The sequence below is a fragment of the Chionomys nivalis genome, chromosome 2, assembly GCF_950005125.1.
Source record: "Chionomys nivalis chromosome 2, mChiNiv1.1, whole genome shotgun sequence".
In the NCBI taxonomy this organism is placed as follows: Eukaryota; Metazoa; Chordata; class Mammalia; order Rodentia; family Cricetidae; genus Chionomys; species Chionomys nivalis.
The window spans coordinates 131,769,072-131,784,441 of NC_080087.1; the positions used below are offsets into that span (position 1 = coordinate 131,769,072).

The 15,370-nt window shown below is 41.0% G+C and overlaps 1 protein-coding gene across 1 annotated transcript; it reads right to left on the minus strand.

Moving 5' to 3' along the window:
* Positions 1–14,558: 14,558 nt before the first annotated feature.
* Positions 14,559–15,019, minus strand: LOC130870272 (cytochrome c oxidase subunit 8A, mitochondrial-like). Its single transcript, XM_057762917.1, has one exon. The coding sequence runs from the start codon at positions 14,984–14,986 to the stop codon at positions 14,777–14,779; it is 210 nt and encodes a 69-aa protein (XP_057618900.1). The 5' UTR covers positions 14,987–15,019; the 3' UTR covers positions 14,559–14,776.
* Positions 15,020–15,370: the final 351 nt, after the last annotated feature.

Consider the following 15,370-nt stretch of genomic DNA (forward strand, 5'->3'; position numbering starts at 1 on the left):
CCAGAGCCTTTTGTCTATTGTGTTTGGCTGTTTCTCCCTAAGAGAAATATGTCCAGTCTATTCCCTGTATCTCACATGCTGGACTGAGCTGTCACTGGTTACTCAACACTGTTAGCACAGTTATATTTTTATAGAAAGCTTTATTAAATACATTGTCCCATTCATTTCCCTAAGGAGAATATTGTCTAGTGTCTCCCAGCAATATAACTTATGATGGCTACATGGTGACTTACAGCTGCACAGGAAACATTCACTTTGGTCACTTTGTTGACTTCTGTTTTTCTATGTTATGAACAACACTGAAGTGATTATTAATACAGTCTGAAAGATCAAAAGTATGTTTATTTTGCTTGATTTTGCCTTTTTGTTATACTGTGTTGCATTTGCATCTAGTACAGTCTGCCTTACAAGAGATATGATAAATATGTGCAAAATAATGTATTTGAGTAAAAAGCCTCTAAGTATTTAAATTTTTATATATAAATTTGTGGAAAATCTCCAAAGGACAAACTGATGAATGGTGATGTAATATATATTACTTTGATAAATGTTTTCAAATTACCAGTCTATGAAGTGTTTTGTGGTTTACATCCTCACTGGATACACACACACACACACACACACACACACAGAAATTCCTGCTCTTTGCCTCGACCAAGTGCTGATTTGTTTAGTATATGGAATTTGTTGCTGAAGAAAATGGTGGTTTTGCATCTTAAATGCACATCCCCTGTAGAACAAATGTGATAAACACTCTGAGTCTTCCACCACGTTTCTTTCTTGCACTGCAGAGCGTGTCAGTGTGGGAAGGGAGACTTTGGTGATTGTCCCAATCCACTGACCTTTCTGAAGAAGCAGTGGCCTGGTTCACAGTGTAGAACTGTACCCCAGCATTTGATTTTGCTTAGCAGTGATCCAGTTGAGTAGCCATTATTCAATGCAAACATGTAAGGGCTTTGAGCAAGGGAAATGTGTACAAAATAATGTAAATACTTAATCTAAAGTTGTTATATGATTTCACCTGTAGAGATGCGAACAACGGCTATTCATGTAAGGGCCTTCATGAGAGACCAAAAAAGTCTAGCTCAGTGAACCAGTGAGTTCCTCAGTTTTCTTACAGAGTCATATAGGAGATTTGCCTATGAGACATGAACATCTTAAGCTAGCTGCATTACGAAAGAGTCCTCCCAGGATTTGAGTGATGACGTCAGGAAAGATGTGTCCGAGCTCCTTGCAGAACTTTCAGGGAAGCAAGCCAATCCCAAAGTCTCATCTTCCCAGCAACTACTGATGCTTTGACAGTGTTAGGGAAAGGCCTTTTGAGTCTTGTAATTTTTATGTTTTTTCTGAGCCTTGTAAATGGTATTACTTCCTGGGTCTTACAAGCTAGGAATGAATATTTAAAGTTGGAAGAAAGAAACCCTGCCTTGAAAACCAAAACAAATAAATAAATAAAGTTGGGAGAAATAGTTATACAACAGAACTCATAAAAATAAGGCACAAGCTAGGTGTGGTGACTCACACCTTTAAGCCCAGCACCTCAGGTGGATATCTATGAGTTCCAAGCCAGTCACACTGCACAGTAAGACTCTATCTCAGAAAAAAAAAATTATTTACAGAAAAACTTGCTGCCAAGTGATGGAGGAAGGTCATTGGTTAATTAATAAAAAACCGCTTGGCCTCATAGGTTAGAACATAGGTGGGTAGAGTAAACAGAACAGAATGCTGGGAGGAAGAGGAAGTGAGGTAAGATGCCAGGCCACTGCTCTCCAGGGCAGACGCATGCTGAATCTTTCCCCGTAAGACTGGTGCCACACAGATTACTAAATATGGGTTAAGGCAATATGTGAGAATTAGCCATTAAAAGGCTAGAACTAATGGGCCAAGCAGTGTTTAAAAGAATACAGTTTCTGTGTAATTATTTCGGGGCATAAGCTAGCCAGGCGGCTGGGAGCCAGGTGGCAGGAACACAGCCCGCAGCTCCTACTACAGCCAAGGTTTTCTTGGTAATACTTTTCCCTAAAGGAAGAAGGAAAGTCCTCTACTAGATTTTAGTTTAAAACTTTTGAAGAAGGGGAAATGAGGTCAGAGCATGTCATACCAGATGTCACCCTGAAGAAGCTTGCTGCATGGGAAAGGCAAGGATCTTTAGAGGCAACTTTGGACCCTACACCTCGGCTCACTGACATGATTTTTGCCTTGGGAACTTTTATCTCTAAAGAGGGGATAAGCATCTCCTTAGAGCAATATAATAGCCCTTCATACCCACACATATATGTATGTGTGTATTTAAATGTTATATATAGCACATATGTGTACATGTTATATATGTATACACATACATATATGTGCATTATATGTGCATATAAAATATATATATATATACATATGCTTTAAATTATATGTAACTTGCAGTAATATGGCCCAATCACACCCTCTCTTTCCATCACTCTCAGGACATGGATTTGCTCCTTTGTCCAGTGTCTCCACACTGCATGCCACCCACCCATAAGTCACTCAGAAGTCATCTGGGCGAGGCAGGAGCTAGACCTCTGTAGACAGAGAGGGAAAGGGGCCTGTGGTGAAAACTGCAAGTTGCTCACATGCATTGCATTGAGAACAGAGGCCAGAGTTGAAAGGAGATAAAGGGTTAAGATGGCAAAGCCCGAGACACTGAGGAAGATTAAATAAAAGAGTCTACGGCTGGGCTGAACGTGTGATGACCAAGCTGGTCACATGAGAGGAGGGCAGGACTCTCAACCAGTATTGAAAGTCACCAGTCCCCACCCCTCCAGACCTTCAGGAACATACGTAAAGCACCCCCGTTCTTCATACATCATTGTAGCTAGTGCAGCTAGTTAGAATAAATTTAAGTAGGTATGAAGCTTAACAAAAAGCTTCCAAGTAGGAAACAACCAGAGTACTCTGTAGATAAGGAAATAAATACAAGATGTAATTAAGAAAGACTGTAACTACATCTCAATATCTGAGACATTGGTAAAGCTACAGGCCAATCACTGAAGATGAGAACACAGGAAGATTAGTATAATGAACAGCACTTAAGACACCTGTGCCACCACAAGGTCTCAGAGATGGCTAAGTGCCTAACAGTTGGCAGACAGTCAAGGTCAAAGCTGGAGGCAGGGTGGATAGAAGGGGGTTCCAACGACCCCCATATGGATGGGCGATGCATGAGCAGTGCTCCATTGTCTTCTTGATCATGTGACTGGAGTGTGGCACTCTATCAGTTTGGGGATTACCCAGTCTCAGGAGAGACTACTTCAGCCTTTGTCCAGCTCCTGTCGTTGTTCTACAAGGTTCCTGGTTTTTGGAATCCAATGACTTTTCCCTCTCTTTGAATCCCCTCCCAACTCTCGAAAGTTTCTTCTCATGAATTTCTCTTTCCCATGACAGTTCTTAATACAGCCCTCTTCTAGTTTGCCTCCTTCCGCCAGAGCCCACACCTTTTCTTTCCACTGATATGGTAGTGAAAGGAGGAGCCACTGTCTAGGTCAAACTTTGATGACTGTGAGCATCCACTTCCTAGGTTCTTGTGTGATATACAACTGGACCATGAAGGGCTCTGTTACTCTCCAAAACACCGTATCATCAATAATCAGATTCAGTGTGGTGGTTTTGTGATGCAGGTGTTCAAGTCATCTGTAGTTTATGGAATAATTGCCACGGACTGTTAAAATCAAGGTGGTGGCAATCTGGACACGACAAAGAGGAGACATAAGGTGCTTTCTTTGAGGTCAAAGGCAAGAATACTTTAAAACACTGAAAGATCATACTCTTGTCAATTCTATTACAGCATATTGTTTTAATTGTTCTATTGTGTCTAATTCATAAGTTCAACTCTCTCAACTCTCTCCCCCCCACACACACACACATACACACACACACACACACAGACAAATAGTTTGACACATAATGTAGTTTTAGGCATCTGCTGATCATACTGAAGCATGTTCTCTGCTGGCTCGTGGGGACTCCTGCACTGGGAATATTTCAAGTCGTAATCGAAGAGGACGCTGACCAGCCATAATACACATGGTGGTTGCTTAGTAAATATTTTCTTCCTTACTCCCTCCATTCTTCCTGCTCTTTCTTTCTTTCTTTCTTTCTTTCTTTCTTTCTTTCTTTCTTTCTTTCTTTCTTTCTTCTCTCTCTCTCTCTCTCTCTCTCTCTGTGTGTGTGTGTGTGTGTGTGTGTGTGTGTGTGTGTGAGAGAGAGAGAGAGAGAGAGAGAGAGAGAGAGAGAGAGAGAGAGAGAGAGATTGAGATTGTAGGGATCAAGGTAGGCCGGTGCCGCAAAGCTGTAGCACTGAGCTGCGTCCCTAGACTGCTTTCTCTTTGTTGTTGCTGTCCTTTCATCCTGGCAATGCTGAGATTTCTCCTAGCATCTTTAGCTGAACAGATTGAGCTCTCATTCTCACTCTGAAAAAGGGCCTTACTCTGTAATTTATGCTGGCTTGAGACTTACTTTGTGGCTCAGGGTGGCCTCAAACTTGCAGTCTGCTTTTCCTTTGCCTCCTGGATGCTGCCTTCACAGACATTCGCTACTTTCCTATACCAAAGGCAGTCTCAGTGTTGGGGCATTTCAGAGCAATGTAAGTTCTTTGATCGTCTTAAGCCCATAATGCAAGCAAGGTGGTGTAGCGCAAGTAGTAAAAACCCAGAGACAGATATTGGGGTTCAACCCGAAGATCAGGAAAGCAAAGCAGCCAAGATCTAGGAAATCTTCAGGCTGGAAGAGAGTTCCTGTCTTATTCTGCCTTATATTTCTCTCTGGTGCTGAGGTTAAAGGCATGCACCACCACTACCTAGCCTCTATGGTTAACTAGTGTGGCTGCTGGGATTAAAGATGTGTGTCACTATTGCCTGACCTGTATGGCTGACTAGTGTGGCTGTTTTGCATTCTGATCTCCAGGCAAGCTTTGTTTATTAAAATACAAATGAAATATTACTACAAGGAATCTTCTTCTGAATGAATTACAGAGTCTTGCTGCTCCTGTAGCATGGTTGGCATTGAAGGTGGACAGAACCTTGGCTCTTCTGTGGTGTGGTTGGCAGTGAAGGTGGACAGAGCCTCTACGCTTTTGTGGTGTGATTGGCATGACAACTGTTTTTGGCTTCAGAAGATACTTGCTTGGTTTTCACTTTTAATTATAGGTGTCTCTCCTGTTCTATAAATCCACATGTTCAGCAAAACACATGCGCTCCCATGAAAAAGTCTGTTTTGAGAGAAAGCTTCTCTATCCAGCTCTTCCTGCTCAAAATGTCTTTGCTCCTGATTCAGCCCTGTGAATACAGGTTTATATTTAGCCCCACTTGGAGTCTCCATATGTTCCTTCTAAAAACATTTCCTATTAAGGGACTCTCTGCTTTGCTCTCTTGGAGAACTGCTGATGAGCATGACCTAGGTGGACCATGTGTCAGGCCTGTTACTAGGGCATCATGGCTGAAGCAGGAATCAAGGAAGAACTCATAGAAAGTTCTCCTGCCACAGAGTTTCTTCTGTTCGGAACCCTTGCTTCTGATGACTGGAGAGGGTCAAGCACACTCTCTGAGGAGAACGAGTTCATCTTCCTGGGTGCTCAGCTATTTTTTACTTTTAGCTACTGGCTGGACATTACTCTGCTGTGGGGTGTGGGGTGGCCAGACACTGGAAGGTGCCACAGCATGAGGGGAAACAAGAAAAGACAAATGAGTTCTTGTTGGTAGAGAGAAGCCATGGTGCTTGGTCTCACGGGGGCAAAGCTATCTTGGAGTTCCCAGCCAAAGCCAAGGGTCTAGCTGCCAAGCACTGGGTATTTTGTTTTGTTTCTTAATCCCCTCCTCTTTTTACTTTATTTTTAATAATTTCTCTTTTATTTTTGAGATTATGATATAATTGTATCATTTCTCCCTTCCCCTTCCTTTCTCCAAACTCCCATATAACTCTCCTTACTCCGTTTCAAATCCATGGCTTATTTTTTTCATAATTTTTGCTATATGCATATATGTATATACATACATACTTTTAAATACGTAAATAAAGCCTGCTCAGTCTTTATAAAATCACTTGTGTGTATGTTTTAGGCCTGGGCTGTAAGAGCCAGAGCATGAGGGGGTTTGCTGTGAGATTGTCACCCCTAAGAATGTCAGACTCTACACCCATCAATTCTCACCAACATGACTGCTTAAACATGAGCTGAATAGGGGAGACAGCAATAGACAGGCTAATGTGGGTAAGGGAACAGGAGTCCTTATCCCTCCACAGAGAACTACAGGCCACTAAGGAATGCTGCGAGCGGGAGAAACAGTCTTCACTAGGGAAGAGATCTTGGCCAGCCTCAGGCTATACCTGTGCTCAGGGAAGTCACTTACTTTTGACTGGAACAGCATGCTAGAAGACAGGAAAAGACTTCAATGTACTGGCCTGGGATCCTTCCCCTGGCCTTTGAGAATCATGATAAGTTTTGACTCTGTCATGTGTACTAGTGCACTAATGTTATTCTGCAGGGTTAGAAGTGGAAAGGACTGAGCCAAGAATTCAGCTTGGCCTAAACTCTGCTTGGCCACCAGACTGATACCAGACCCTTACTCACGATTTTACTTTCTTGGAGACAGTTAGAATTTCAAAATTCTTGCAGTGAGGTAAGTAATGGTTGCATATTAGAGTCTTCATTCATTCATTCATTCACTCACTCACTCACACATCCAAAAGTCACAGATGTGTGTGTGTGTAAACCACACCAGCACACAAGCACAGGACACCCCACGAGTGGCTGCTTTCCACTGTGCTGCCAAAGAGGGGGATGGGGCATGGTGGGGCATGGTGGGGCATGGTGGGGCATGGTAGCAGCCATCAAGCAGCTGGGAGCAGATTTGATTTCATCAACAAATGGAGAACCCTCATGTCCCTGTGTGTGACACCCATTCCTTCTGAAATTGAAAACTTGTCTTCTCTTTGGTGGGGCACTGGGGAATCATTGAAGAGCTTAGGAAAGGTAGTGGCTCTGGTGTTTTAGACAGACCCCATAGGGTTCTTGTATGGCATCAACTTGAACTGGATTATTTCCGACTTCTTGACACCTTAGGACAAGTCTGACTACAGGTTGATGCCATCAAGGTTCTCCAGACCTAGCGTCTCCGTCCAGAGCAGGTCGGGAGCACTGCTGTAGAAATTCCTCTCTCCCAGATGAAGGCTGTTGAGGAGTTTGGGTTCTCAGTTCGGAACTTCTACTTCAGGCTAAGCTTGCCTTGGGGCAGGGCCGCTGGCAGCTCTTCTCTTCTGCAGGGGGTGGAGATTGCATAGTCTGATCTCTTTTCCTTGGAATGTCTTCCCTCTAGCACTTTAGATATTTCTTTTCTTTGCGGTTTTTTAAAATTCTATTTAAAGATCACCCCTTTAGAACCCACCTGTCGCTGAAGCAGCCTGAACTCGCCACACTGAACGTGGATTGCACTGCACTGCAGCAGTAATAAACTCCAAATCTCAGTAACATAAGCCAAGTTATTATTTCCTGCTCATGAAATAATCAGTGTGGGTTGAGCAGCTATTCACCAATCAGTGACTCAAAGACCCAGCCCCCTGACTGCCTACCTCCAAGGGTGTGCATATGTAGAGAGAAAGCGTTCAAGCCAGGGCTATCAGTCACAAACCTCACTGGACAGAATCCAAGCATTTGCTCCCCTGTGATGGTAAATGGGGGCTAGGAAATTGTACCTTAAAATTTTTTTATTTATGTATTATTTTTTAGGTATGAGTGCTCTGTGCATGTAGGCCTACGTGCCCAAAGAGGGCACTAGATCTCATTATGGGTGGTTGTGAGCCACCATGTGGTTGCTGGGAATTAAACTCAGAATCTCTGGAAGAGCAGTCAGCGTTCTTAATTACTGAGCCACCTTTCCAGCCCCAGAAATTGCCCTTTTAAACAAAGGATATTTTATTTAATCTTCATAGTATGTCTATGAGGAAACTGGTAATACACTAATTTCAGGTATAACGTGGAGACTTAGATTCACCCAGGGTCAGAGTTAAAAACTGTGTTTGAAGGCAGGGTACCAACATACTCTGAACTTATTCTCAGTAGTGACAGCATATATGTAACTGATGAATGAGCTCTATATTTACTGAACACAGACGTGTATATAAGAATTCCTGTGTTCCCTGAATGGTAGCTTACACAGAGGACATAGTTTTGCTAAGATGTCTAGGAAACAGTTTAGGGCAGTAGTTCTGATGTGACCTGCAGGGGGGGGGGGTCCTGACCCTATTCTAGAGGACTGGAATTTTAGAGCTGTTCTTATAACTTATTGAGGTGGTATCTGCCATTTTCACGCTCACGCTTGCATGAGTTCACTGTGGAGTTTTCCAGAGACTTCCAGACGTGCGATGATGCCATTGCTGTGATGTAATACATAATGGACATACAGCTGCTGTTTCCTTTTATTGGAAAGTTATTTTAGTCACATATTATGTCTTGATTATGGTTTTTCCTTCCCTCTACTCCTATCACCTCCCTTTCCATCTGGATCCGCCCACTTTCTGCCTCTCATTAGAAAATAAACAGGTTTCTAAGGAAAATAAAATAATACCTAACACTTTGGAATAGGATAAGACAAACAGCGCCGGGCAGTGGTGGCACACGCCTTTAATCCCAGCACTTGGGAGGCAGAGGCAGGCGGATCTCTGGGAGTTCGAGGCCAGCCTGGTCTACAAGAGTTAGTTCCGGGACGGGCACCAAAGCTACAGAGAAACCCTGTCTCAAAAAACCAAAAAAAATAAAAAAAATAAAAATAAATAAATAAATATAAAAAAAGGATAAGACAAACAGAAGGAATAAAAGCCCAAGAAAAGGGACAAGAAACAAGCATAGATGCAGAGACCTACTCTTTTGCACACTCAGGAATCCTGTGAAAAATTAAACTGAAAGCTATAACGTATACACAAAGGACCTGCAGGGTAAAAAGATAATATATATACAGATACACATACACGTATATATTTGTATATATTATCTATCTATCTATCTATCTATCTATCTATCTATCTATCATCTATCTATCTCTATCTATCTATCTATCTATCTATCTATCTATCTATCATCATCATCTATCTATCATCTATCTATCTATCTATCTATCTATCTATCTATCTATCTATCTATCTATCATCTATCTATCTATCTATCTATCTATCTATCTATCTATCTATCTATCATCTATCTATCTCTATCTATATCTATCTATCTATCTATCTATCTATCTATCTATCTATCTATCTATCGTATGTATGATCTAAAAAGCCCTGATATGACACTATGAGAAAAGAAACGTCCAAAGATGCCATGAATCCCTTTTCTGTTGGTCATCTACTGCTCGGCATCAACCTATCCTTAAGAGTAGAATGTTTTCCTCAGTGAGACTCCCTTGGAGAAAAATGAGTTTTTATTTGCATGTAGTTATCAACCAGACATAGCTTCTGGTTTAGCAATGGGGAATGTGTGTTCACTCCTCCCTTTAGCTCTAGGGCCCTGTCTAGTGCAGACCTGTGCAGTTCCTTTGCATGCTGCCTCAATCTCTGTGAGTTCAGATGTTCGTCAGTCCTGTTAGTTTAGAGGGCCCTTGGTGTCCTCCATCCTCTCTGGCTCCTACACTTTTTCTGCCTCCTCTTCTGCTGGGTTCCTTGAACCCTGAGGGAAGGGATTTGGTAGAGAAATCCCATTTAGGACTGAGTGTTCCAAGTGGGTCTCTGTATTTGTTTCCATCTGCTGCAGAAGGAAGTCTGATGATGGATGAGCAATGTACTGATCTATGAGTATAGCAGAATGTCATTTAGGAGTCATTTTATTGCCATTTCCTTTTAGTAGAACAGTGTAGTATTTGGATTTACCCCAGGTCCCTGGGCTATCTAGTCTCAGATTCTTGGTTACCCAAGTAGTGTTGGGTGTGATTCTAGCTTGTGAAGGGGACCTTAAGTCAAACCAGCTGTTGGCTGGTTGCTCCCACAAACTTTGTTCCATCATTGACATAGCATATCTTGCAGACAGGACACCATTGTATTTCAAAGGGTTGGTGGCTGGGTTGCTGTTTACTTTTCTCTTTAGGTAGGATGCAGAATACCTTCCTGTGCCAAAGATGCTAGAACGTAGGTACAAAGCCTGTATTTAGGCAACAGCTCAGCTTCCATATAGTCAATGAATAGTATAGATGTTAGTTTCAGCAATGAGTCCCTACTATCAGTTTGTGGAGCAGCCTATAGTCTTGGGAACACTTGGGTTGTTTGGGGGTTTCTATGGGACTGCTTGGCCAACAGTTAATTAGATGTAACCCATTCCCAGTACCAGAAACTTCATTTGCTAATGAGAAATTCATTTGGGGCTCTGTCTTCCCCCATTATATATATTTTTCATTTATATCATCTTCATCTATGTATTTTAGTGTAGGTGGTGACTGCATTTAGTTTCCCAGCCACCCAGACCTGAAAAATTACACAGAAACTATGTTAATTACAACTCTGTTTGGTGTATTTCTAGTTATCTCTTACATTTTAAATTAACTCATTTCTAATAATCGGTGTATCACCATGAGGCTGTGGCTTACCAGCAAGGTTCCTGAGTCTTTCCCCTTTGACAGCTACATGGCATTTGCCTGACTCTGCCTTCCTTCTCCCTGCTTTCCCACCTAGCTCTATTCTGTCCTATCATAGGACAAAGCAACTTCTTTGTTAACCAATGGTAATAAAACATATTCACAGCATACAGAGGGAATCCCACATCATTGCCCAGGTAGCCGGTTATCTCTGTCATTTCTTTCACCTTTTGGAAGTTGTTTAATTGCACTTCCTGTTTACTCAGGTAATATTATTTCCCTTCTCAGGTCTTTGATGGAGTTGAAGACAAGATAGTCATAGTTACTTTCCCCTCATGACTTAGCCAAGCCATTTTTAATATAAAACTTAGACTCCTTAGGATAGGATAACTATTGAAACATTTAGCATATGTTTCTTGTTTGATGTAGTTTGTGCTGGTTGTAATTCTAATTTTTATATATGTTTTGCCTCTTCTTTTCCCTGGACAATACTTGATATTTGTTCTTATGGTCTTACGTACTATAAGTGCAGACAGGAAGCATGTGTGGTCCCTTTTTCTGCTGGATTCGGTTCTAGTCCCCAGGGCACACAGAGGACTGCAGATCGTTACCCTTACTGTGAGTTTATCCCCAAATAAATAAACCTTTGTTATACTCCATTCAAGGCTAGTGTGTAACTCTTTGGTGCTACTACATTTTAGGAAGTTCCTATTATATTAGGTTTCCACACCACACCTCAAATGGCCCTTACTTTTGGCTATCTCTTCCTGCACTCCCTTCCTTGTCATTCTGTCCTCTCCTGTTCCCCACTTGGTCCTCCTGTTACAACCCCCATCCATCTATACTGTTCTATTTTCCTTTCCACGAGAGATCTCTCTACCAGTCTTTTACTCTATTCCTAACTTCTGTGGTTCTACAGACTGTAGCTTGGTTATCATTGACTTCATAGCTAATATCCACATATAAGTGAATATATACAATATCTGTCTTTCTAGGTAAGAGTTACCCCACTCAGGATGATTTTTTCTAATTTTGTCTATTTAACCTCAGATTTTATGATGTCACTTTTTTAACAACTGAGTAATACTCCATTGTTTAATTGTACCACATTTTATTTATTCTTCTGTTGGGGGCATCTAGGTTGTTTTCAATTTCTGGATATTATGAATAGAGTCACAACAAACACAGTTGAGTATCTTTGTGGTAGGATGAAGCATCCTTTGGGTATGTGCCCAAGAGTGGATCTTGAGGTAGACTGATTCCCATCCTCCTGAGGAACCAACACACAGAGTTTGCACTCCCACCAGTAATGGATGAGTGCTCCCCTTATTCCACATCATCACCAGCATGAACTGTCATTTGTTTTGTTTATTTTAGCTATTCTTACTGGTGTAAGATGGAATCTCAAAGTAGTTTTGAGTTGCCTTTCTCTAATGACTAAGGATGTTGAACATTTCTTTAAGTATTTTTCAGCCATTTGAGTTTCTTCTTTTGAGAATTTTCTATTTAGATCTGTACCCCATTTTTAAATTGGGTTATTGGTTTTCTTAATATCTAGATGTTAATCCTTTATTGGTGTGTATTTGGTAAATATCCTTTCTCATTCTGTAGGTTGCTGCTTTGTATGAATGATAGTTACCTTAGCTATGCACAGCTTTTTTTTCATGAGGGATCCTTTATTAATTGTTGATCATATTGCCTGTGCTAACAGTGTTCTGTTCAGAAAAATCTTTTCCTGTGCCAATGATTTTAAGACTATTCTCTACTTTTTCTTCAATCAGGTTCAGAGTACCTGGTTTTAGAGATCTTTGATTCATTTGGAGTTGGGTTTTGTGCAGGGTGGTAAGTATGGATCTATTTGAATTCTTTTACATGCACCATCCAGTTTGACTAGCATCATTTGCTGAAGATATTATCTTTATTCCAGTGTATACTTCTGGCTTCCTTATAAAATATCAGGGGTGTGTGGATTTATGTCTGGGTCTTTAATTCAATTTTATTGATCACTGTGTATGTTCCTGTGCTACTACTGTGCTGTTTTTATTATTATAGTTATGCCATGGAATTTAAGGCCAGGGATAGTGATGCCTTCCGTAATTCTTTTGTTATCCAGGATTATATTAGCTTTTTGATTTTGTTTTCTTTGTTTCCACATGAAGCTGAAAATTGTTCTGTCAAGATCTATGAAAAATTGTATTGGAATTTTGAGGGAGATTACATTAAATCTCTAGATTGCTTTTGAGAGGATGATTATTTATACCATGTTAATCCTGCTGATCATGAGCATGGGAGATCGTCCCATCTTCTGATATATTCTTCAGTTTCTTTCTTCAATGTCTTTAAGGTTTGATTACACAAGTCTTTTACTTGCTTTGGTAGAGTTATCCCAAGATATCGGACATTATTTGAGGCTATTGCAAAAGGTGTTATTTCCCTGATTTCTTTTCTCAGTCCATTTGTCATTTGTGTAGGAGAACTACTGATTTTTTATGAGTTAATTTTATATCCAGCAACTTTGCTGAAAGTGTTTCTCATCTGTAAGGTGGAAAATTTTCCTGGTGGAATTTCTTGAGTCACTTATGTATAATAGTATCATATCATCTGTGAGCATATACTTTGACTTCTTCCTTTCCAATTTGTATGCCCTTGGTCTCCTTTAGCTGTCTGATTGCTTTAGCCAAGACTTCAGGTACTAACTGAATAGCTATGGAGAGAGTGGACAATCTTATCTTGTTCCTGATTTTAGGGGAATTGCTTTGAGTTTTACTTCATTTAAGTTGGTGTTGGCTTTATTATGTTGAGGCATGTTCTTTGTATCCCTAATAGCTACAGGACTTTTATCATGAAGGGTGTTGGATTTTGCCAAAGGCCTTTTCTGCATCTAATGAGAATATTATGTGGGTTTTGTCTTTTAGTTAATTTATTTGATGGGTTACATTTATCAATAATATATGTTAGAGCATCCCTGCATTAGTGGAATAAAGCCTACTTAATCATGGGGGATAGTCTCTGATGTGTCTGCAAGTATTTTATTAAAAATTTTTGCATCTATGCTCATAATGGAAAATTGGTCTGTAATGCTCTTTCTTTGTTGAGTCTTTATATGGTTTGGGTATCAGGGCAACTGTGTCCTTATAAAACAAAGTTGTCAATGTTGCTTCTGTTTCTATTTTGTGGAATAATTTGAGGAGCATTGGCATTAACTGTTCTTTGAAAGTCTGGTAAAATTCTGTGTTTAAAACAATCTGGTCCTTGACTTTTTTTGATTAGAAGACTTTTAATTATGGCTTCCATTTCACTGGGAGTCATATGACTGTTGAAATTGTTTATCTGACCTTGATTTAACTTTGGTAAGTTTATGTATTGAGAAAGTTTCAAGTTTCTTTTAGATTTTCCAATTTGATGGATTACAGACTGTAAAAGTAGGTCCTTAAGATTCTCTGGATTTCCTCAGAGCCTGTTGTTGTGCCCCGCTTTTCATTTCTAATTTGTCAGTTTGTATAATCTCTGCCTTTTAGTTAATTTGAATAACAGTTTGTCATTTTTTTTTTTTTTGGTTTTTCTCGAAGAACCAAATCTTTGCTTCATTGATTATTTATCTGTCTTTCTGCTTGTTTTTTTGAGACAGGGTTTCTCTGTGTAGCCCTGGCTGTCCTTGGGACTCACTTGTAGACCAGGATGGCCTAGAACACAGAGATCTTTTTTTTTTTGTTTGTTTGTTTTTTTTTTGTTTTTTTTTTTTTGTTTTTTTTTTCAAGACAGGGTTTCTCTGTAGCTTTGAAGCCTGTCCTGGAACTCCCTTTGTAGACCAGGCTGGCCTCGAACTCACAGAGATCCGCCTGCCTCTGCCTCCCGAGTGCTGGGATTAAAGGCGTGCGCCACCACCGCCCGGCAAACACAGAGATCTTGAATGCTGGGACAAAGACATGTGCCACCACACTCGGCTGATTCTTTTTTTTTTTTTTTTTTTTTTTTTTTGGTTTAAACAGACTTTATTGTTACAAGGGGGACCCCACCAAGCAGCAGCAATATATGTGGTCCCAGTTGTCACCATGGAAACATCGAGAGGTCATGATTGCAGAAGAGGTGACTGGAATTGAATGGCATGATCCCAGGGAAGGCCAGCCAGGAATGCAGGAAACATGATCAAGATGGGCTGGCAAGGGTGGTCTAGTCACAGAGGGAGGAAGCTCCCTTCACTCCCGCTTCTTGTAGCTCTCCAGATGTGACAGGACCCAGCCCGCAGGCAGGAGGCAACAGACGAAGCAGGAAGTGAGCCCAACGGTGACATCCACGACCCCGATCTGATCCCGCGGCGGCTTCGAGTGGACCTGAGCGCGCGGCACCATGAGCCGCCGGGCCGAGCCGGTCAGGCCTCTCAGCAGCAGTGGCGTCAAGAGAGACATGTTAGCGCGCCGACCAAAGACGAGGACCAGAGGCAGACCCTCGGCTGATTCTTTATCCCTTCGTTTGTTCTGTTTTATTGATTTCAGCCCAAAGTTATTCGTTCTCGCCCTCTATTTCTTGGGGCTTTGAATTCTTCTTCTTGTATAGAGCGTTCATGTGTGCTGTCAAATTAGTAGCATGAGATCTCTACATTTTTTTTATGTACCTACTTAGTGCTATGACCTTGCTTCTTCTAACCTCCTTCTTCATGATGTCCCATAAATTTGGGTATGTTGTGTGTATATTTTCATTTATTTTTAGAAAGTCTTTAATTTTTTAATTTCTATCTTGACCTATTTTTCATTCAGTAGTGCATTTTTTTTTATGGGTCTACAAGCTTTTGT